Raw genomic sequence first — 20,534 nt, 5'->3', positions numbered from 1 at the left:
CTGGAAAGGGGTTTCATTTTACCATCGCGGATTATGTAATTTAAAAAAACTAAGCTGGAAAAAGAAGTGGAGTTATCAACAACGCATCAAGAAAACAGAATTATCATCCTGTTTTATCTTGCCTCGACGCGCAAAACAAATCAACAAAAGGAATAACATATAACGTTGATACTTTCTGCATAAAGTTGCTCTTCTCAAATGACTGTGGAATCTCTTCCGAGTGCGACCTCCTCTGCTTTCAACCTTGGTCGAACCACTTTGAAATCGCGAAGCAGCTTTAAAAGCGGCTTGAAAAATCCTGCTGCTTCTGAAACCCCTGATTCGCAAGCCGCTAAACTGAAAGATGATGGGTATCGCCTTGCAAAGCTAGAAAACGCAGATAAGTTACTAATACAGATGGTGGTTTTAATCGATATTGCAATTTTTGGACTTTCGTATTATTACCCCTGGTTTTCTAAATTTTACACTTTACAATATAGATACCCACATAGTGACTTCTATGACATGGGTATTGATGATTCATATTTCCTGATATTCAGTGTGCTAAATTTGGTACTCATTAGAAGCTTTTGCATGTTATACATATTGAAGCCTATTGCACGGTCTTTCCAAATGTACAAACTCAAAGCAATACAGAGGTTTAAAGAACAGGGGTGGTCATTCATATATTTTTCCCTCTCGTGGTCATTTGGATTTCATTTATATCTGCACTCAGATTATTACTTGGACTGCGATAAGTTTTACGAGAGCTGGCCGAACGACAAAATGTCGGCCTCCTTTAAAGCCTACTATCTTATCCAAACTGCATGTTGGTTACAACAAATGATTGTTCTTCATATTGAAGAGAAAAGAAAAGATCATTATCAAATGTTTTCTCACCACATAATCACATCACTGCTTTGCATAGGCTCTTACGCTTACTACTTCACTAAGATTGGACATGTTATCTTTTTACTGATGGACATCGTCGATGTTTTTCTTTCATTCGCCAAAATCCTCAAATATTGTGGCTACCAAACCTTTTGTGACATAATGTTTGCCGTTTTTATGATCAGCTATATTGCGCTACGGCACGTTGTATACAATTATTTGTTTTACCATGCTTACAAAAATGCCTACAAGATGCATGGAACTTGCGAGGAATTGGCGCCCCTTGGTGACTATAAGATCTGTTACAGCAATGCAACGGTCAATATATTTTTATCATTACTTGGTGGATTGCAACTGATTACAATCTTCTGGATGTTCCTCATTGCCAAAGTAGCATATAGAGTCATTTCTGGAGATAGTGCGGATGATGTGAGAAGCGACGATTCAGATTAGTTGCACAGTTAATAGATGTATATGTTATTGAAACAACGTAGAATATAAGCAAATGAACATTACTGCGATTCCCCAGATGACTAGAATCAGCGAGAGCTTTCGAAGAGCTTCATTTCGGAAGACCCAGTGATCACTATCTAGTGGAGAGTGCGTAACTAGTACATCTAGCATTTTTGGATTGTGAATCAGTTTATATCCATAAAATCCAGGGAGCACAAATGAAATCAAAACTCCTCCAGTAGAGCCTACCAAAGACAAAACCAGCTCAAAAGACTCGAGCTTAATAGCTGCAATATAAGCGACAATCAGCATGGCCACGCTGACTTTCACAAATCTCGAGCCGGACATAGGGATCACTCTAGCTTCACTAGATAGCAAGGGCTGCGCTTCCTGCGAACTCTTGAATTGGCTCTCTATCCAATGATATACGTTATTAACCGATATTCTTGCGGGATGAAACATCAAGGGGAAGGAGAGAAGCACCATCAGTGAAAGCAATCCCATACCCAATTTGGTAGGCCACGTATCGTTGTACATTAAGATGATGTTGCCTTCTAAGGCATTTCCAAATGTAAAATAGCCTGAGAGACCAACTGTTGCAAACAAGACAGTGGTAATGGTCAGCGAGATTGTGATAATTTTGAATATACGGGTCAATCGAGGGTCACGTAATTCGGAGATGATCGAAAATTGAGTAGGACATGTGAAGGCAAGAACAATGATTGCGAAGGTTTTGAAGACCGGCTTAAAACCTTCGGGGGTCCACCAAGAGATGGGTCCCTGTTTTTGCAAAGGAATATGCTGGAACCCAGTCGCCAGCCCGTAAGCGAAATTGACATAAACTAAAATGACCAGATACGCGATAGCCAAGAGAGAGACAATTGAGGCATATTTCAAGCTATCAAGCCTCCTGAGAAAGCACAATGGAACTGTAATGACAGCCGAGATAGCTATGTAAAAGAGTCGCATCTGAGAGTCTGTGAAGCCAGAAATTGGAAGAATGAGTGGCATTAAATCACCAGTCAGAACAATGTAAGATATGTCCACGCCGAAACATTGTAATGCGATAGCCAGGTCAAACACAACACTCAGACTTGGATAAGTTATTGAACAGACGGTGAAGAAGTTTGCATTACCTTCTCGAAGGAATTTAGAAGAGATTGCTTGCAAAAACAGTCCGAAAATATTCGTTGCAGCTGCGAAGACAAGAATCAAAAGACCGAACAGAACTGAGTCAGTTCGGAAAGCATACGGGAGCAGCAAAATTCCCGACCCAATGATGGTATTGACGGTATTAACCACCGAGGATGAGACTGTCGCCGTTGACATTAAACTCAAATATTTAGTTATTAAAAATTAAACACTATATTGAATAAAAATCGAACTCCAGGCGAAGGGCCACAGGAAATATGTCGGGTGGAAACCGTTCTCGATTACAATCCAGAAAACGAATAGTTCCGGCAGAGAACCGCAAACGAGCTCCCTTCTCTTGCGACCGCTGTAAACTTCGAAAGACGAAATGCAGACGGCTGCAGGATAACGATCTGAAGTACGATAATATTACACCCTGTATACAATGCACCAAAGCCGGTGTTTCTTGCACAACAACAATTCCCCGGAAGAGGCGGTTCTATGGGCCAATAGAAAACATCACATTGCATTATAAGTGCTTGTTAGCCCTTGTTTCCGGACTCTTTCCCGACAAGGACGTTTATAGCATCGAGGAGTTAATGGAGCTAGGGAAATCATTTAAATTTGAAATGCCTACAGACAACAACAGTTTAGATGATATACAGAACATTCAAGAACTGGACGATCACAACATGCAGGATATGACTGAAGTTAAGAAGGAAGAAAAAGATTCGACCATCCCTGAGGAAACAAAGTCCGAGAGTGAGGGTGATGACGAAGACAACGACTTGGAAAAGAATACAGACAAACAGATTGACATAATGGACGATGATTTATCTAGAGATAAGCAAATGCCCCAGCTTCCACCAAACATCAAACTGAAGGCTACAACGTACGATCGAGACCGCCTGATTATGGATCGCTTTGGACACACGCACTTTATCGGTAATTTTGGAACTGCATCATTATTGAATGGACTATGTGACATAATTATTAAAAGGTCTTTCAGCGTGAAGCCACCGATCTCGACCCAGGATATTCGAAATAGTTCCGTCCAAACCATTACGTCTGAGAACGAACCCATTTACCAATATCCGACACATCTGTATAATCTGGATACCATCAACATCAATCGCTTTCCTCTAATCAACTTACTGAAGAGAAAGGAAGCTGACGTCTACAAGAACGTTTTTTTTGAGAAAGTCCATCCATACTATTTTATCTTCAACACATTCAAGTTCGATGAAAAATACGAAATCTTTTGGCAAGAAATTGCCAAAACAGACGTCAAAACAGATGGGCCATTTCCAATGAAGATTGGGAGCGCCGAGATATGCTGTATCTACATGGTCTGGATTCTTGGCAGACGGTTTCAGCTATATACGAACCCACAAGATCTTCCTGCGGATTCCGAACTAGATGATGATCTGATAGGACGTTACATTGATATCATCAAATTGTCGCTTTCAGACATCGTTTTAACGCCAACTTTAGATGGAATCCGATTGCTGATTTTATTATCTGTTTACCTATCTAGCATCAAAGTCCGCGAGAGCGGATATTGCTTGATGCAAATGGCGGCTATTCAATGCAAGAGTTTGGGATTGCACAGAAAATTCATTGTGGATAAGTTTAATGACGAAAAAGCAGATGAAATGAAGCGTATCATGTGGTCGTTGACCAAAAGCGAGACAACGTTGTGCTGTTCATTTGGAAGAGCCAGTGCAATCCCTTGGGAAGAAGTGGATGTTGAACTGCCTACCATGTCAGATGTCGATAACGAGCTCTTCAAAATTTACTATGTTCAGAGTTGCAAGTTGACAAGGATCATTTTTCAAATTCTAGATAATAAACGCAAATCATCTAAGGAGCCTCTGTCTCTAGTCAGCATCGAAAAACTGCTTCTTTTCCAAAAGCAATTACACAAGTTTTGGGATCGCCTGCCCGAAGAGTGGAAGGATTACAAATCCCTACCTGTTCGCCGTTACAAACCTAAGCTCCATATTCAATTTCACTACTACTTCATCACATTGACATTGCCCATTTTCATGCATATTGTAAGCGCTCAGTCCTCCGTCATCAATCGTGATGATCCAATACAATCACTTCTTGTGAATGGAATCAAATCCTCCTTCAAGACAGCAGAAATTTTGACCTATACTGACTCTAACGGGTTTTTCAACGGGACACTGTATTACGATGTTTTCTATTCTTATAACGCTATCATGGTCCTCACACTCACCTACATCCTATTCAAAAGTCCAAAGGGGAAAATGGCAAAAAGTATTCTTGATCTTGAGTATCTGGACAAGGAGCACGACATTAACTTCTCCAGTCTTATGAAAGCAATAAATCTGATCCGAAATCTCATTTTGAATAACCTTCATCAAATTGACGGGACCATGAGAAGAATAAGTGATATCATCGAAACATTATTGGAAGATCTAGGAATAATCCAGATCCTGGTCAAAGAATTCAAGGCACGCCCTAGTAATGTACGCAAGATAGAGGGAAGAAAAGAAGGTGGCAGCACAAGTGTCAACGGGGGGATCATCCCTGGCTACTATCGTAAGCTGCGTATGAATGATAAAACTAAAGCCAAAAAACGTCGTGTGGACAAAAGGGTGGACGAGCTCACTTGTTCGCCTCCTTCTCCTCGCCTATCAGCGGCAGCAGAAGAACAGGCGAATCTCACATACTCGTCAATATTCGATTTCCCAAAATCCCAAAATCCATCTTCAACCAACGTTGCAGGCCAAATTTCCCACTTTGAACTCCCTGTCTATGATGAATTCAGACCAGATCGACAATCCGAAAACTCAAGATCTTCAACTCCTGTGGACCTGAATGTGAATGAAGCATTGAACTCCATCCTTGATACAGAACTTATGGAGGTTCTCTTTGGTGCGGATCTCGCAGGAGCGAACCCTCGAGCTCCTAGCAATGACTTGTGACCTGATTTTATATATTGTGCTACTCAAGTACACCTTCCCAAAAGGTATAAAGAATCCACTGCTTCGTGCTGTCAAATTCTGATTGTGCAACGACTATTTTAATCACGAAGTTTTTGCCGTTTTCGGAATATGTTTTCTTATCAGTTCAAAGATCGATAGTATAAATAAATACCTGCTTGAGCAACCTATGTCGATTCTTTTATTCATGGTCGAACAGATAAATTGGCTTTTGCTACTGATCGTGAGCGGGGCCTGCGGGTTAGCTCTGTTTATCTCCAAGTTTTACCTTGGGGAAAATACTCAATCAAAACCGTCTGCTTCCAAAACAGAGAGCATTTCCAAGAAAGGAAAATTCCACTCCGATATGAACGCACCACCTCCTGAACCGACACCGCTTTACATTAAACCCGAGGAAGTGAGTAATAGAGATGATCGTCCTTGGAGGCCATTTAGAGTTCCATACCATCAGACCATGTCTATATTTAAATTGGATATCAACCACTGGTTGGATATGGATAAGTATTACGTTCATTACATTGAAGAAAAGAAGAGGGTTTTCCATACATATGGCAATGAGCATATTGGATGGAATCCTGAGTCAACGGAGGCTTGCAATGAGTTGCTTGATACAGTCAAAAAGCACCTGCTGAAAAGGTATCCTCTTCTCTTCACCACTGAGGATGATGGTTTGCATGTGAAGAATGAACTTACTGGTGAGGTTCTTGACTTTACCGAACCTTTAAAGGATCACCCCCTGGTCTATGTCTCGAAAATGGCAAAAGAAGATTTTTATATTCTCCAAAAAGATAGCGATGGAGAGTACCGACTGGCCGCAGCAGCAGTTCCGTTTCCAGGTGGCTCCTTTAAAATTAGCGAGAAGATTGGCAAAACAGTGGATGCGATTCACGATGTGGTTCCTTATTACGCAGAAAAGCTGAGAACCTCCATGTTGCGGTTTTTCGATAAGATGGCTCCTGCAGATCCCGTCGAGAGAGCTTCTTTTTATATCTCCTGGGACCATAGATTACTTTTGAACAACATATATGCTATGAAAGAGGGTGAGAAGGTGGATTCGAGCGTGCTACCAACAGAATTCAATGTTAGAGTTGAAAGACAGACATTGCGGAGACTACCAAAAACCAAAGCTATTATTTTTACCAACCATCCTATTTTTTACTCGATCGATGAAATGAAAGATGAACCGCTTGTCCCATCATTGCTGCGCAAAATTCTGGACGAGGCTCCGGAAAAAATCATGAAGTACAAGAACTTTGATGCTTTCAGAGAGCATCTCGTTCCGTACTTGGACGGTTTGATTCAGAGACAAAAAGATCTGGGCCTGATCGATGACGACACGCCGGTTAGGACTTTACCAACATACCCGTTTGCTCATTTCACCAAGGACTATGACGAAAAGACTGGGTGGTCTAACCCCAAGTACCCTCACAATTACTCAAACAAACTACAAGATGAAATTCAAGCTGCAATACCTCTTGAGCAATCAGCTTTTGGTACCCCTACCGCTGCAAGAGCTGCCAGAGCTGATAATCTTTTAGCAGCATGATTTGATAACTGTTGGGTTATGTTTTTAGTTAAGTAGCAAGTTACTGAAAGACGCAGATATGATATTTACAAGGTGAGCAGCAAGGAAGCCTTGACTACCATGGCCAATGTGTGTGCACTTGTCCTTTGTTTGGTTAAAGCCAAGAAATCATATACAGCAAGGCAGTATATGAGTAATTATTCCTGAAGAAGAGGAGACAGAGTGCAACCTCAATGTAGGAAAAAATGGCTCATATTTCCTCATATCCTCCGTTCCCACCTGGTGCCTAGTTACATATTGAGGAATCATTACTGTTCAGGGCTCATCATCTCAAATTGTGGTTGCTGAGCGGTACGTGATCTACGTTGATACAATAAACCTAGGAAAATCTAAGTTCAGGCAATCTAATAATCAAATACTCACTCCAGAAAGAATCATTCCATCTTTCATTCCTATCAAATCTATTATTAGTTCACTTTATTATCTATCTATGATTATATGCAATTTTCTGTACCGGCTAGAATCTTTTTGAGAATTCCGATATCATCAACGGTTTTGAGGATATCCATTTTCGGAACGCTAGACGATAGTCTAGAATCACCGTAGCTAATAGGCCCTTTGATTTTGGACGTAGCATGTACTTTAGTGTTCGTAGTTGAGGAAATACTAATAAAAGAATCGGACTCCAATGAGCTCAAAACTTCGAGAAATTCGCCTCGATTAAGAACACCAATGACTTTGCGCACATCTTGTAGTGATGCATAATATGAATAGAATGAGTTAACGGATGCAAGAGTTTTGGATTTTTGACTTTTCAATACTTCTTCATATTTGATAAGAGAGCATAGCACTGTTTTATGCTGAATATTGAGATCCTTCAATTTGGAGTTAAAGTTTGAGCTGACTGTGCCGTTGCACACTTTAGCCAGCTGGGCAATCATTACTTTGGGAGCATTGTCAAGAGTCAAATTGTAAAGCTCTTTGCTGCCAAGTTTTTGTGCTTGCAAGTTTTCTGTTAGTTCAAGAGCTCGATACATAATATCAAAAGCACTTCTCAAATCTCCTGTCGTAATTGCCGCTTTCTTGGCACAAAGTTGGATTGCAGCAGGATGGACCAAAGGAGGAACACTTGTTTTGCCATCCACAAGAGAGCAGAGCTTTGTAGTCAGAACTTGTTTGATTTGATCTGCATTATAAGGCAAAAAAGGAATCAACTTGGGACTGATGTTGTTGCATTTGAGCCGCGGAAGGAATCGATCAGTCAAGTCCAAAGCATTAGCAATTCCAATGATGGCCAACTTTGGATTGTCGTTTGACATATTCGATGCCCACGAAAAAAGCTCAAAGAGTACCTGCTGGCTATTACCCATGAGATTGTCCATTTCGTCCAAAACCACAATTGTGATATCGCACTTGGACTCGTCTGCTAGAAGTGTCTTAAGCTCCTGAGGAGTTCTTTTTTTGCGTGTGAACTGACCCTCAAGATCGCTGCAGATTGCATCAAAAATGTCTTCTGCTTTGCGCACAGTCATGCAGTTGATCTTTGCGATTCGGACTCTGCGGTTCATTCTCTTCGAATTTATCCTCACCGGGATTTTGTAAATCTTTTCATCCGCATTTTCGATATCTCCCACAATTAGAGAACTCAGTATCGCGTTCACCTGAGCGGTTTTTCCGGTCCCTGGAGGACCTGACACATAAATAGATGTAGATTCCAGCTTTAACAAACATTGATCTATATGTTGCCGAAGAAAATGGGCTTCAGTCTCTCTTGCAGTCAAAGCAAAACCATGAAGATCCACAGCCGAACTCCTCAAGAATAGTTTTTTCGCTTTTGAGTAAACTGAAAGGGGTTGCGAATTAACGGCATCAAAGAGCTTTGTATTAAGAGAGCACACAGTGTTTGTCTGAACATTTAAGATTCGGTCATGCTTCTCAGGAGTAACTGGAGGAGAAAGAAGACCTAATGAACTTGTCGAGGTCTGATTCAACTTGATCCGTTTGGCTTGTATCTCCCGCTCTATAGGATCCAAGCTTCTTTTGATCGCAGATGACGTGATATTGGCCATTTGATTAGACATAGAAACGCGGATGAGGAAAATTTATAGTTCTAGGTTTGAAACATGTCTCGGACGCTTACTTTACTATCGCGACACGCTCGATTAAAGGAGCTGCTCCTGCAATAAATAAACTTTCCCAAAGTGGCAATGATGGAAAATCACGAAAAAGTTGTTTGTTTTGAGTCGAGGCTTCCTATAGAGTTACCCGGTCCTGATTACGAGATTTTCTTGTGGTCATTTTTTGAGAATACATACTGATTCTGCCATTTATGGTACGGCTCATGAAAAAAGAGGTGCACAAATAATTTCCTTTAAAAAGATTAAGAGGGCTATCTTACTTCTACTCATACTAATACACTAATAGTTAGTGAATGTCTACGAAATAGGGACGAAAGCTAAAGGTACTACGGTCATTGTACATAGCAGAGATTTTGCAAAAATTTCACATCAAATAGTCAAGGTTCTGAGGCTTCAATCAAATCCAAGCTATAAATAATACCACAGGATGTCTCCTTCAGAGCATCCCAGACCAAGCTATAGTGGTTCCAATAACAGCAATACAAGAATATACAAGGATGATAATAAAAGGCCGCGAAAATACATGCCACCTCATCACAGCCAGTATAATGGTCATCACCAGTATCAATGCACAACTCCCCCATATGGCCAGAAAAACAACATTAACCCATTTTCTTCAAGGCGACATGACCCACCGGGTGCACTATCAGGTGCCTTGAACAATACCCAAGGCTCTGTGAGTAGTAATGGGGACTCATATAATTCATATCGCCCGAGCAATAGCCATGATTCAGGCTACGCCCGAAATTCATTCTCGTCAGGAGGGCCAAGACGGAACAGATATCGACCTTCTCGAGGACACCATATTGCTGGCGCTTCCAATGGTCGTGGAGGTAGCTCCTCCAGTTATTTCAGATCATATAGCAGTGATGGTAACCCAAGTGGTTCAAATGGAAGATATTCAAATAGCTATTACAGCAGAGAGCATTTCAGAATTGAAGACTTCAGACAAAGTTCAGTTTCTGCGCACGATGACGCATATGCGAGCGGAAGATGGGCTTCAGAGAGTCGAGATCGCAGCGCTCCTCTTGGAGATGAATCTTCCAAAACTGGTGATCTCATAGGAGGGTTGAGCAACAAGGGTGGTGATTTAATACTTAACAGAGACTACAGATACAACCGCGGGGGAATGCGTGATTATAGACCCTCAAGAGTACACTCCACTGGCGGGGGATATGCGCGAAGTCATTATCGGGACGAATATCGGTCAGAATATCGCGAAGAAGATGACCGATTTTGGGATGATCGCCAAAACTATCACAACTACAACAGAACATATGATTCTGCTTCGCTAGAGAGTTCACAATCTCCGTTAAGAAGATCGGAAGTAGACGAGAGGGCTCACAAAACAGAAAGAATGGAGATGGAATCAAATGAACACAATCAGAAGGATACCACTGTGAGAGACACTGGAACACAGACCGACATGTCCAATTCTTCAAGTCGAAATGATACTCCAACTGAAGCAGCTCACGTACCAGCTAAGCGGGATGAAATGGCTGAGGAAATAATCTCGGCAAATGATCAAGGTGCACAGGAAATTCCACTCTCAGATTACAATCAGGTGAAAGGTGAAGTTGAATCAAGCTTTGAAGTGAAGCTTGGCGATTTGGAAGCAAAAGAGGTTACTGCCAAAGTTGATGTAGAAATGGACACCACTGAGGAAAGGTGTTTTAAGGTAGGAGACGTTGCATCGATCACGGAAGACAATGATCAGAGGGCATCAATATCAGAGATAGGCTTGAAATCTGAAGAGGCGGAAGAGGAGCAAAATACAGGGGAAGGAGAAGAACAAGAGGAAAAGGAAGATGGTCAGAAACCAGAAGAACAGGCTGCACCTGAAGCAGGAAATAAATTGAGGATGGATTTACAAGTCACTGCTGTCAAATCACGGGAAGAAACTAGATCCATCGGACCAGTTGACAAACAAGGTACTCACTCAAATAACGAGGGAGCAGTAGCAGAAGCCACAATTACAATCAAGTCTGCTAATCCAGATGTGGAGGAATGTATTTTCCCGATGAACAGAGTGGAAACCAAGTTTTATGAACTCAAAAAGCTTCCTGTAGCGGAGCGTCGAAAGACATTAAAATATCTGCAGCCAGAGAAACTCTTTGATTTGCACCAATACAACTTCTACAATTCAGCCTTTGTGATTTTCAAGCAGGCTGATGGCCCGAATTTGCTGGAGAAATCATTGGAGCACCAAAAACTTCTGGCGCACAAGAAGAAAGACTTGATTGAAGAATATGTTTACCGAAAGCATTTATGGGAACGGAGAGTGTCATTAATGGACGAGCAGTTGAGCAAATTCTATAATGTTGGTGAACCAGAATTGAAACCTCAAACGAGCGAAAGTTCAAAGACAGAGATCACTGAAAAGCCATTGTCAGGTCGCCGTGGTCGTCATGGCGATACGGTCAGAACTGAAGCAGAATTTCTGGAAATCTTGGCAAGCCTGGAAAAAGAACGTGAGAAGGATCCTATGGTTAGAGCGCAACATGGATGTGCCAGAATTCCTGATATGATAATCGATCCAATTGAGCGATACGCAACAGTTCATATTCTCGATTCAAATAATATGGTGCGCGATAAATCACAGTGGGCCAAAAGAATTGAGTTGGATTCTTTGGACACGTTCACACTGGCAGAGCATGAAAAATTCTGTGAAGCTTATAGTCTGTGGCCCAAAAAGTTCGGCCGTATATCTAATTATATGGGCGGGCTAAGAACACCCGAGGAGTGTGTTTTACATTATTACAGGACGAAGAAACAAGTGAACTTCAAGCAGATTGTGGCTAACAAGAACCGGAGGGCAACAAGAAAAGCCTCCAGTAGCAAAAGAAAATCCAAAGACGGAAGGATTAGAACTGGTACCCACACTCCTGAACCATCCACAGCCGATTCTGCGAACATCAGTATTGAAGGAACATTGGGCAAGCCAAGTGATGAAGAAGGGGAGCCAGATAACAATAAGAAAAGGCTGAACACCTCCTTGTCTCCTACAGAAAAGAAGAAGCAAAAGATGTCAGAAAGTGTGCCAGTATCAGCTTCATCGAATGAAATAAGCAGCAATATTCCCGCAACATCGCTCTCTCTAGATGACAATGAAAAGGGAGAATTAATTAGAAGGACAGCTGTCGCGGAACCGCTAGTGAAACCTAAGAAGAAAAGGGGCAGAAAGAAGTTAAATTCCGAAGGACCTTCAAGTGCTCATAATCTCACAGAGTTGAAAGAAAACGTCCCTGTATTGCAATCTTCAAGTGGGGATCCTTTGGAAGTAGCTCGTGAAATGAAAGAGGAACTTGACCAGAGACTCAAAGACACATCACCATACAGTCAGAATGACCAGGAGAGTCGCGGAACGATGTCGTCTGGTACAGAGGAGAGCGAAAAGAAGAAAGAGAAGCACAAGGACAAAAGCCATATCACAAGTTATTGGAGTGTGCAGGAAATCAGTTTGTTTCCGGATCTTCTTCAGAAATACGGAACTGACTGGGAAACGATGTCGAGGCATATCACAACCAAAACTTCGACCATGGTGAGAAATTATTATCAAAGAGGATTATCCGATAATTCAAAATGGGAAGAGTTAGCTCGTGAAGCAGATCTACGGCGTACAAAAGAGAAAGAGTCGCCGAACGCGAAGACTGAGGGTGTGAATGGTCCTCCATTGGGATATTTTTATGACAGACGGCCTTCTGCATCAGTACACTCAATGGATGAACAAAAGCTGGCACTTTCTGAACCTACTTCTCAAGGCATACAGCTTCCCGTTTTGCATACCTACTACCCATCTTCTAGCACAAGTGCCCCTGCTGGCCCCGAATCTTCCGTCAATCTAACTTCAAGGTTACCTGCGGTAAGCCTTCCTGAGAAAATTGAAAGTTCCGAGAAAAACCCACCATTGTTGCAGGTTCCACTTCCTGTAAATAGCAATCCATTGTCTTCCCTAGTGGAGGCAGCAGGCTCCGTCCAAAAGGGCGCTGATTCTAATCCAAACCTCCTCAAGATGAACTCGTTGTTGAACACTGTATTGCAGCCCCCACATCTAAGAAGTGCGGCGCAGGCTCATTTGCAACCATTGACGTCGACGTCATCAGTGTCCCCTTCTTCTCCATACACACCTAAACTGCGTTCATCTATTAAAAGTTTACTAAATGATGAAAGGTCGGACTCCAAGCCGCAACATGCATATTCCGCCACAAACTTTAACAACTTGGTGAATGCCAATGATCGAGCTCCCGAGGCCTCGGACAAAACCGTTCAGACTACAACCGGGATGACTGCACTTGATGCTTTAGCCCAAGTGGCATTTGAGAGAAAATAGCTGTCAATTCAATCCGCCCGCACACATAAGCCGTCTATCCGGATACCGCTTTACTTACGCTATGTACAAATACTAATGTTCTTAATAAAGCATTTTAGCTGTACTTAATAAACCTGATACCTGCCAAAAGTGTGCTTACATAAGGCTTAGTTATTTTGCGCTTAATGAGGAGGGTCGGTAAGAGAAGAAACTGGTCTAGTTGATGAGGCAGGCCTCATACTGATCGAGTTCAACTCCAAGTTACCACTTTTGGACCTGTTCATCCTAGTAGTCTATCAGCTCCGAGCTGGCCATCGAGTGATTGTGGAGACTATTCGTATTCATGTGAGCCTATGAACCTTTCTGTGAGTAGAGAGTACCTTGTGATATTTTGGGTCATAACATATATTCACCCGCTTGCTTTCCCAATAGCTACTTTTGGAGAGTCACTTACAAAACGATATGATGCTGAACTTGGGGGTCTGACTTGATTTGTGTAAACCACTCCAACTGGATGTGGAATTTTCCGCATCTTCTCTCGCCTAGAAGTTTGAAGCCGTTCTTGGCTTATGCCACCTGGTTTATCTCTGAGTGAAAGGAGCCTAAATACACGCGAATTTCTGACAGGGAATCAAGAAAGAGGCCAAATGCTATAAGTAACTAGTACATTATAGAAAGCGAATTGAATATACATGACATGAGACACCAGAAGCTTACATATGCCTTGTTGAAGGCCAAGGCACCAAAAGACATAAATGCACAAATAACGGTTTATTTTTCTTTTCCGATCATTTTAACGTGCATAATCAGAGGCGCCAGATTATGCTTACGATTTGGACTAGTTTCCAAAGAAGTCTGTAAACCATAAAAAGACCGAGGCGGGGGTGAATCCATTATGACAGAGATAATTAAATGATCGAAAACCAGGCTATTTTATTATAGTCCGTAATCTCCATCGCATTGGTCGGTTCTTTAGTCGATTACGAAGGGATCTTCCTCGTCACCGTTACCTGTGAAAAAGACAGGCTCTGAGGTTTGTGCACTTTCTGCATTCGAAGCCGACGTTTTAGGGTAGGAAGCGTAATCTGATTGTCGAGACCCATCTCTCAAAATTACCTGATCCACTATTCGGTCAATTTCATCTTCTATCTCTCTGTCTGATGACTCGAATAGATCATCTAGATTTGCTTCATCTTCAAAGCGTTGCGCAGAAGTTGAAGACGCCCTCTTTGCAGCACGCTCCGATTTGATTTGCGCAATCTCACGTTCTTCCTCAGAACTATCTAGATCCTCCAATTCAATTATCTCCGAATCCTTTGCGTCCTCTTTATTGTCAGCTTCAACAAACGACCAGCTGCCATCTTGAGATATCCTAATCTTATCAACTTTAGAACTTACATCTAGCTGTCCCAAAATTTCCTGTAGTTCCCCTACTATATACAAATCTCCTGGGTTGAGGATGCTGAACTCTAATTTGCATATCGGACAAGTGAAATATTCCAGACTATTATTCGGTTTGTTCTGATCTCTATTTCGGCGTAATTGAACCTTGTACTGAAACTCGAAAGTTCTTCTGTTATGCTGATCGGGGTTCAGAGGTCGCCTCTTTGTATCACTCAGAATTTCACAAGCATCTATTTTCTTTGCGGACTTTTTCCTCACGTTAACATGGAATGGTTCTAAATTATTCATTTGCATGAAGCTTTCCAGTTCAAAACATTCAATATGAGAACAATACCTGGATCGTAAAGGAGTCTTCATTCGCCTTCCTGAAAGAGGGTCATTGAGCGAGAGCACAATCGCTTCCTCCATTATATCGTCATTTTCGTGGGTGGGTGGTTTTTGTCTTCTTACGTGGCCAAAAAGAGTCATTTGTTGCGGATTCTTCCGTTGCCTCACGCTACTGGATCTGGAGACATGTCGTGAGGTAGAAGTTTGTGTATCCAAATCTGTCTTAGCTTGGAAAAGATATCCAGACATATGCGAACTTGTCGTTGGCTCATGGATTGGTGGCGAAGTAGAGCTCGGTATCGGGATTGTTAGGCTTGGGTCGATGCGAGCAGCGTCAGATGGCTTGATAATGCTTCTGAGCTCTTTGAATCTGGCTATTTGTTTTTGAAGTTGTATTAGAAGTTGATAGAGCGAATATGGATCCATGGCCGGTACCTGTAGCCAAAGACTACCATGAAGTTCTCTGAGGGAAGCGCTCAATTCGGCAGGTATACTTGGATCGGACAGTATTCGATCCAGATAAACAATGTGGTTTCGTACTATGTTGATCTGAGAAATTTTATCTTGATCTTGGGGCGTAAAGGCTGGCTTTTGTGATAGGGAACCATCGGGAGCTGAAGATGTGATTTCTTGATTCCCTCGCAAAAAACTTTTGGGTAGCTTCAATGTGACCCATAATGATTTTCCCTGTTCTTGTTTCGTGAGCCTCTTTTGTCTTTCTTTATGAGCTCTGGAAACTATTTCGTCTAAATCATCTGCATCACAAAAATCAGAAAACACATCGCTCTCCTCTGTTATCGGCTGGATTTCAGGCTCTTGTGATAATCGGAGTTTCACAGATGGGGATTTCTTGGCCTTCGTAAAGAATTCGTCCATGCTTAAGTGTGCATTATTCGACAACCGTGTTGATACTACGGTAGCTCAATAAAGAATTTAAAAAAAAAAACCCCAAAAAAATTAAAACATCACCATGGCTATTGCATTGTTCATATTGATGGCAGCGTTCGTCGCTTTAGTGATTTTCCTTCCACTTCTTTCAGGAATGTTTACTTATAAGCCAAACCCGTCATACCTTGAAAAAAGAAAAGAAAAGGAATCAGAAAAGCTCAAATCGCAAAACGATGACGGGTATGGCGGATACGTCCCTCCTGATGAGCAACTCGAATTGGAAAAACAGGCCAAGTCTTCTGGATCTCGAATCTACTCTAAAATAAGCCATTTGACTCAGGACGATATTCCTATCAAACTTCAGCTTCAGAGCCACGGGGAATTAAAAAACCGCACAGCTCGAAAGCCTGTAACGACAGACTCTAATCCTAACAGTTTTGATTACGACTTAAATGAATTGATTGACGAGGACTTTGAAAGCGAGAGGGCCGAAAATTCCAAGGTTTACGCACCCGGCATAATATCAAATCATGAGGAAGTATAAATTGTACAAAGCTAATAATAGTTTAATTGTTTAATTCAATTTATTTAAGTGAATAGTCACAAGTTGGCTTGTATGGCAATCATCTCATTTTGTCGTAACTCTTCCTCTGAATTCACACGGAGATTGTCGTCGAGAGGTTCACCCCCATCAAATGCACTTTCCAAATTCGAATCCCCACTTTGATTCATTTTCGATTCTCCATCAGCTTCAGTATTTACTGGAGTCAGGGGTTCAAGTTCCTGGGATTCAAAGTCATCTCTAGGATCGTTTCGAGAGCTTAGTTCATAAAATAACATGAAAGTTCCCTGAGAAGCAAGCACCTCAGCCTCAGAAGACACCCTGACTATTTCGTCACTTATCCTCCACCAGACTCCACGGTACTTTCTGTATGCAATATAATGCCCATAGTTGTGCGTTCCGAAATGTGAGATGACAGATTTGAGCGAGTATTTCAGGTTGGATGAGCTAGAGTCTTCAGCATCTGCTCTACCTTTATCTTCACCCTCATCGTCACTTTTTCTAAACGGTAATCGTGCATCCGTGTTTATATTATCAGGCTCGGCAACGTAATCAGCAAAATTGAGCCTAGTAGGGAAAACAATTTTTGCGTTGTTCTTGCGCACAGTGTAGGTTCTAGGATCAAACACCGAGCGACTTATATGTATGCACAGAACTGGAGGAGGCCTTGCGAAAAACACTTGCTTAGTTTTCTTCGATTTTTGAATCTTGTTTTTGGTGTGAAGTCTTTCATACACGGCGTCATTGATAATTGGTTTCGCTAGTTCCTCCTCAATTTCCCCAATTCGTTTAGAAGTGAGCTCCACAAGTTTCTCCGTTTTGGAGCCTTGCTCTTTGTATTTTTCGAGGGCTTCGATTAAAGTAGCTCTGATCTCAATTAGACCGCATCTGTTACATTCCACACCGTCGATGATTTCTTGTTCGATCCACCCGTCCAACAATTCCTCGAGCGTATAGGTTGATTGAGTAGGAGATGACAAATTCAAACCTAGCCCACTTATGACTGAATAGCGTATTCCTCCCATCTCTCCACATTTGATGCAACCAATTCGCTCGCACTGAAGTCCATCAACTGGAGTGATGAGTTTCATTGGGTATACTTTAGAGTCCGCATTAGGATAAGAAGGGTCAATCTGTTTAGCAGGCAGATAAATGGTTCCTAAATCACCCAGGTTTTGCAAACCTGTCATCATTCCGTCTTCGTAATCAACGAATTTGTCTTGGATCTGTCCTTTTTCCTTCTCTTTTGAATCGTCCCCAACATATTCTTTTTCAACTTGACTCATTACCGACTGGTAAAACTCCTGAGCATCCTCTTGATTGTAGCCCAAAAACAAATGCTTGCTGGGGCCATCTTTCATCACTTTCAGGAGATTGCGTGTCTTGTACGTAGGGGATTTATTGCCATGCTTGTCGTTCAACTTTCTGAGCAATTCGTATAATGCAGAAGAAAAAGGGGGCTTATTTTGGGGAGAAATATTCTCATTCTCGGTGAAGCTTTCGAGAAAGTCCATTATTTCGTTCGAGGAAGCTAGACTTTGTAAAACACTGTTCATAAAGCATGTGTTGCCATCATTCATTAAACCGCCAATGGATCCGCCTAAATTCATTGCTTTTTGATAACTCTCTCGTGCAGAAGGATCGCTGCTCGAGAAGAGTGAGTTCCTGAATCCTAAAGCGGAAGAAGATCTTGTCAGCGCTGAATTGAATTTCTCACCGAGTCCTGCCATGATCCAATCAAAATAACTGTCTTTCGACCTGCTTTTAATAAACGGCCTGGTAATAAGCACTGCTAATCCAATAGTCAAGACACTGACCACGACCAGGTTCCAACTTTTGTCAGGCCAAATCACTTTCGTAAACGATTGCTTGAATGCTTGGACAAAATTTGCGTATTGGTCCACCAAACTTTCTTCAATGACAGCTGATTCTTGGCACAAAACACCCAGGCGCAATAGAAATATCCAACTTATTGTCAGTAGCAACTGAGGCATCAGCTTTAGCTACCTTTGGATAAATATACAGTATTTTTGCGACTCTAGGCTTGAACAATAAAATACTAGATCTCTAGAATTAATATAAATTCTCTCGACTACTTTCGTTGATACACGACATTAATCATAATTTAACTCGTACTGGCCTTACTTTGCACTGTCAAAATCTGATCCAGCAAGCTGTTGTAGTCAGAAACGTCCAGAATTTCCATAGGGATTTTCGAGTCGGTGACCTTCTTAACGCTACTGGTGAGCGGTCTCTCCTCCTTTCTCTCATTTTCAATTTCTTGCATCAAAGGCCGTATGCAACCTTTACCGCTTTCCGTTTGAAAATGGCGTCTCAAAGCATCAGTCCGCGCAAAGCGTTTACCACATCCCCATATGGTAAATCCATCTGCCAAAGTACCACGACATTGATACTTCTTTTCTCCAGAATGCAATTCTTCGTGTCGTTTTCGATCGTGTTGTCGCGCAAATGCCTTGCCACATACAGTACAAAGGAAGGGTCGCTCATTCGTGTGAGTGCGAAGATGGGACTTGAGATTATACGGTCGCGTGAACTTTTTATCACACACAGGGCAAGCAAATGAAGCTGGATTCTTCTGCGACTTTCTATTAGGCGAAGGTGGGGCGGCAAGCTCAGAGAGTTTCTCGCGGGAAAGTGAAGCATCACTGTCATAATCTGAATCCTCCGAATATCTGGACCTCGAAGCAGATCTGGAGCGCGAACTGGATTCCGAATGACGTCGTTGCCGTCCAATTCTCATTGAGTTATGCGTTCTATCATCTGGCGTAAGATAAGCATCGTCCACTTGTAAGTAGTTAGTATTGTACAGTCTGTCGTTGTCTGGGGTGCTATAGCTTGAGCTATCAATAGCTTGTGAATGGGAAGCATCCTCCACATTGATTGAAATTGCAGGAGTGGAGGAAGAGTCTTCAACTTTGATGGCAGGTGTATTGCCTGCACTAGCCGACCTTGATCTATTGGGAGAGGATGCCTTCGACGACGCAGAAAACAATGATGGAGTGCTATCAGCCACTTTCTCAGGGTTTTCAATCACTATGGGCGGAGCCGCCGACATACGTTCCTGCTCTTTGAGATTTTGCTCTGTAAGATTAACATTTGGTACTTTGATTGCCGACAATGACAGCTGACGAATGTTATCAGAAACCAACTGGCTTTCAAAGTCGTCTTGTGGCTCAACATGGTCGTCCCCGGCAATTGATTCAACTGCTGATAGATAGGGCGAATCTGAAGCTGACAGCTCAGAACCCGTGGATGACTCTGGTTTCCTATATCGTCTCCCAAAGTGTGGTTGCAAAAGAAGATTAGGGTCAGCACTAAAATGAGAAAGTCCTTGTGTTAGGCTATTGCCTTCTGGGTATCCGGTATCCAAGTCCCGCGCGCTGAAATTAGGAAAGTTCGCCGTTTCTGATTGCTGACTCAAATATTCGGAAAATGCTTTATCAATCTGTATCAAAGGAGCAGAGTTATCGACCTTTGATGTGTTAGAAGTTGGCAACGGGTCATCAAAATGGATATAAGACTGTTCTGGAGGTGTATCCACCGATGGCATGTTTAAAAATTCCTGCGTAGAGCCCAAAACATTGAATGAGTTGTTTGTGGCATTATTTGAACTGAAATGAGCACCTGTCATGGTTATTGCGGAAACATCATCAAAAAAAGGATTTCTTTTCTCTTCGGATGAAGGTTGCAAGTTATCAAACAAGCTAGAAGATGGTTGGTGGCTCACTGACGTCAAAGATGATGCGTTCACAGAATATTCCGGACCTTCCTCTTGAGCCGGAGTATATGATGTGAGGTTCAAAAACTTGTCAATCACGTCTTCTTCTTTGGCGGAGTCCTTCGGGGGTATAGAGCTGGAACTAGATGACTTGCCCTGAGGGCTATCACTATAATAGTTTGACATCTCTAGTGTGAGTTTCTTAAATCACAAATA

The 20,534-nt window shown here is 42.0% G+C and overlaps 10 protein-coding genes across 10 annotated transcripts; 5 read left to right on the top strand and 5 right to left on the bottom strand.

Annotated features, from left to right (window-relative positions):
- Positions 1 to 198: 198 nt before the first annotated feature.
- KL911_000793 (uncharacterized protein) lies at positions 199 to 1,323 on the top strand (the record flags this gene model as incomplete). Its single annotated transcript, XM_043201086.1, has 1 exon — positions 199 to 1,323. The coding sequence occupies one exon, from the start codon at positions 199 to 201 to the stop codon at positions 1,321 to 1,323; it is 1,125 nt and encodes a 374-aa protein (XP_043056357.1).
- Positions 1,324 to 1,347: 24 nt separating this feature from the next.
- KL911_000792 (uncharacterized protein) lies at positions 1,348 to 2,652 on the bottom strand (the record flags this gene model as incomplete). The annotated part of the gene is made up of 1 exon (XM_043201085.1): positions 1,348 to 2,652. The coding sequence occupies one exon, from the start codon at positions 2,650 to 2,652 to the stop codon at positions 1,348 to 1,350; it is 1,305 nt and encodes a 434-aa protein (XP_043056356.1).
- Positions 2,653 to 2,732: 80 nt separating this feature from the next.
- On the top strand, positions 2,733 to 5,408 carry KL911_000791 (uncharacterized protein; the record flags this gene model as incomplete). The annotated part of the gene is made up of 1 exon (XM_043201084.1): positions 2,733 to 5,408. One exon carries the CDS (start codon positions 2,733 to 2,735, stop codon positions 5,406 to 5,408), a length of 2,676 nt encoding a protein of 891 aa, XP_043056355.1.
- A 187-nt stretch (positions 5,409 to 5,595) lies between these two features.
- KL911_000790 (uncharacterized protein) lies at positions 5,596 to 6,972 on the top strand (the record flags this gene model as incomplete). The annotated part of the gene is made up of 1 exon (XM_043201083.1): positions 5,596 to 6,972. One exon carries the CDS (start codon positions 5,596 to 5,598, stop codon positions 6,970 to 6,972), a length of 1,377 nt encoding a protein of 458 aa, XP_043056354.1.
- A 473-nt stretch (positions 6,973 to 7,445) lies between these two features.
- On the bottom strand, positions 7,446 to 9,032 carry KL911_000789 (uncharacterized protein; the record flags this gene model as incomplete). Its single annotated transcript, XM_043201081.1, has 1 exon — positions 7,446 to 9,032. One exon carries the CDS (start codon positions 9,030 to 9,032, stop codon positions 7,446 to 7,448), a length of 1,587 nt encoding a protein of 528 aa, XP_043056353.1.
- A 484-nt stretch (positions 9,033 to 9,516) lies between these two features.
- On the top strand, positions 9,517 to 13,419 carry KL911_000788 (uncharacterized protein; the record flags this gene model as incomplete). The annotated part of the gene is made up of 1 exon (XM_043201080.1): positions 9,517 to 13,419. The coding sequence occupies one exon, from the start codon at positions 9,517 to 9,519 to the stop codon at positions 13,417 to 13,419; it is 3,903 nt and encodes a 1,300-aa protein (XP_043056352.1).
- Positions 13,420 to 14,370: 951 nt separating this feature from the next.
- On the bottom strand, positions 14,371 to 16,005 carry KL911_000787 (uncharacterized protein; the record flags this gene model as incomplete). Its single annotated transcript, XM_043201079.1, has 1 exon — positions 14,371 to 16,005. The coding sequence occupies one exon, from the start codon at positions 16,003 to 16,005 to the stop codon at positions 14,371 to 14,373; it is 1,635 nt and encodes a 544-aa protein (XP_043056351.1).
- Positions 16,006 to 16,099: 94 nt separating this feature from the next.
- On the top strand, positions 16,100 to 16,561 carry KL911_000786 (uncharacterized protein; the record flags this gene model as incomplete). Its single annotated transcript, XM_043201078.1, has 1 exon — positions 16,100 to 16,561. The coding sequence occupies one exon, from the start codon at positions 16,100 to 16,102 to the stop codon at positions 16,559 to 16,561; it is 462 nt and encodes a 153-aa protein (XP_043056350.1).
- Positions 16,562 to 16,617: 56 nt separating this feature from the next.
- Positions 16,618 to 18,573, bottom strand: KL911_000785 (uncharacterized protein; the record flags this gene model as incomplete). The annotated part of the gene is made up of 1 exon (XM_043201077.1): positions 16,618 to 18,573. The coding sequence occupies one exon, from the start codon at positions 18,571 to 18,573 to the stop codon at positions 16,618 to 16,620; it is 1,956 nt and encodes a 651-aa protein (XP_043056349.1).
- Positions 18,574 to 18,704: 131 nt separating this feature from the next.
- KL911_000784 (uncharacterized protein) lies at positions 18,705 to 20,504 on the bottom strand (the record flags this gene model as incomplete). The annotated part of the gene is made up of 1 exon (XM_043201076.1): positions 18,705 to 20,504. The coding sequence occupies one exon, from the start codon at positions 20,502 to 20,504 to the stop codon at positions 18,705 to 18,707; it is 1,800 nt and encodes a 599-aa protein (XP_043056348.1).
- Between the last annotated feature and the right edge of the window lie 30 nt (positions 20,505 to 20,534).

The sequence above is a fragment of the Ogataea haglerorum genome (genome assembly GCF_019207285.1).
Source record: "Ogataea haglerorum isolate 81-453-3 chromosome Unknown 81-453-3_NODE_2_length_903871_cov_94.662503, whole genome shotgun sequence".
NCBI classification, from domain to species: domain Eukaryota; kingdom Fungi; phylum Ascomycota; class Pichiomycetes; order Pichiales; family Pichiaceae; genus Ogataea; species Ogataea haglerorum.
The sequence above is the reverse complement of the archived record's forward strand: the minus strand, read 5'-3'. Positions and strand labels throughout refer to the sequence as shown.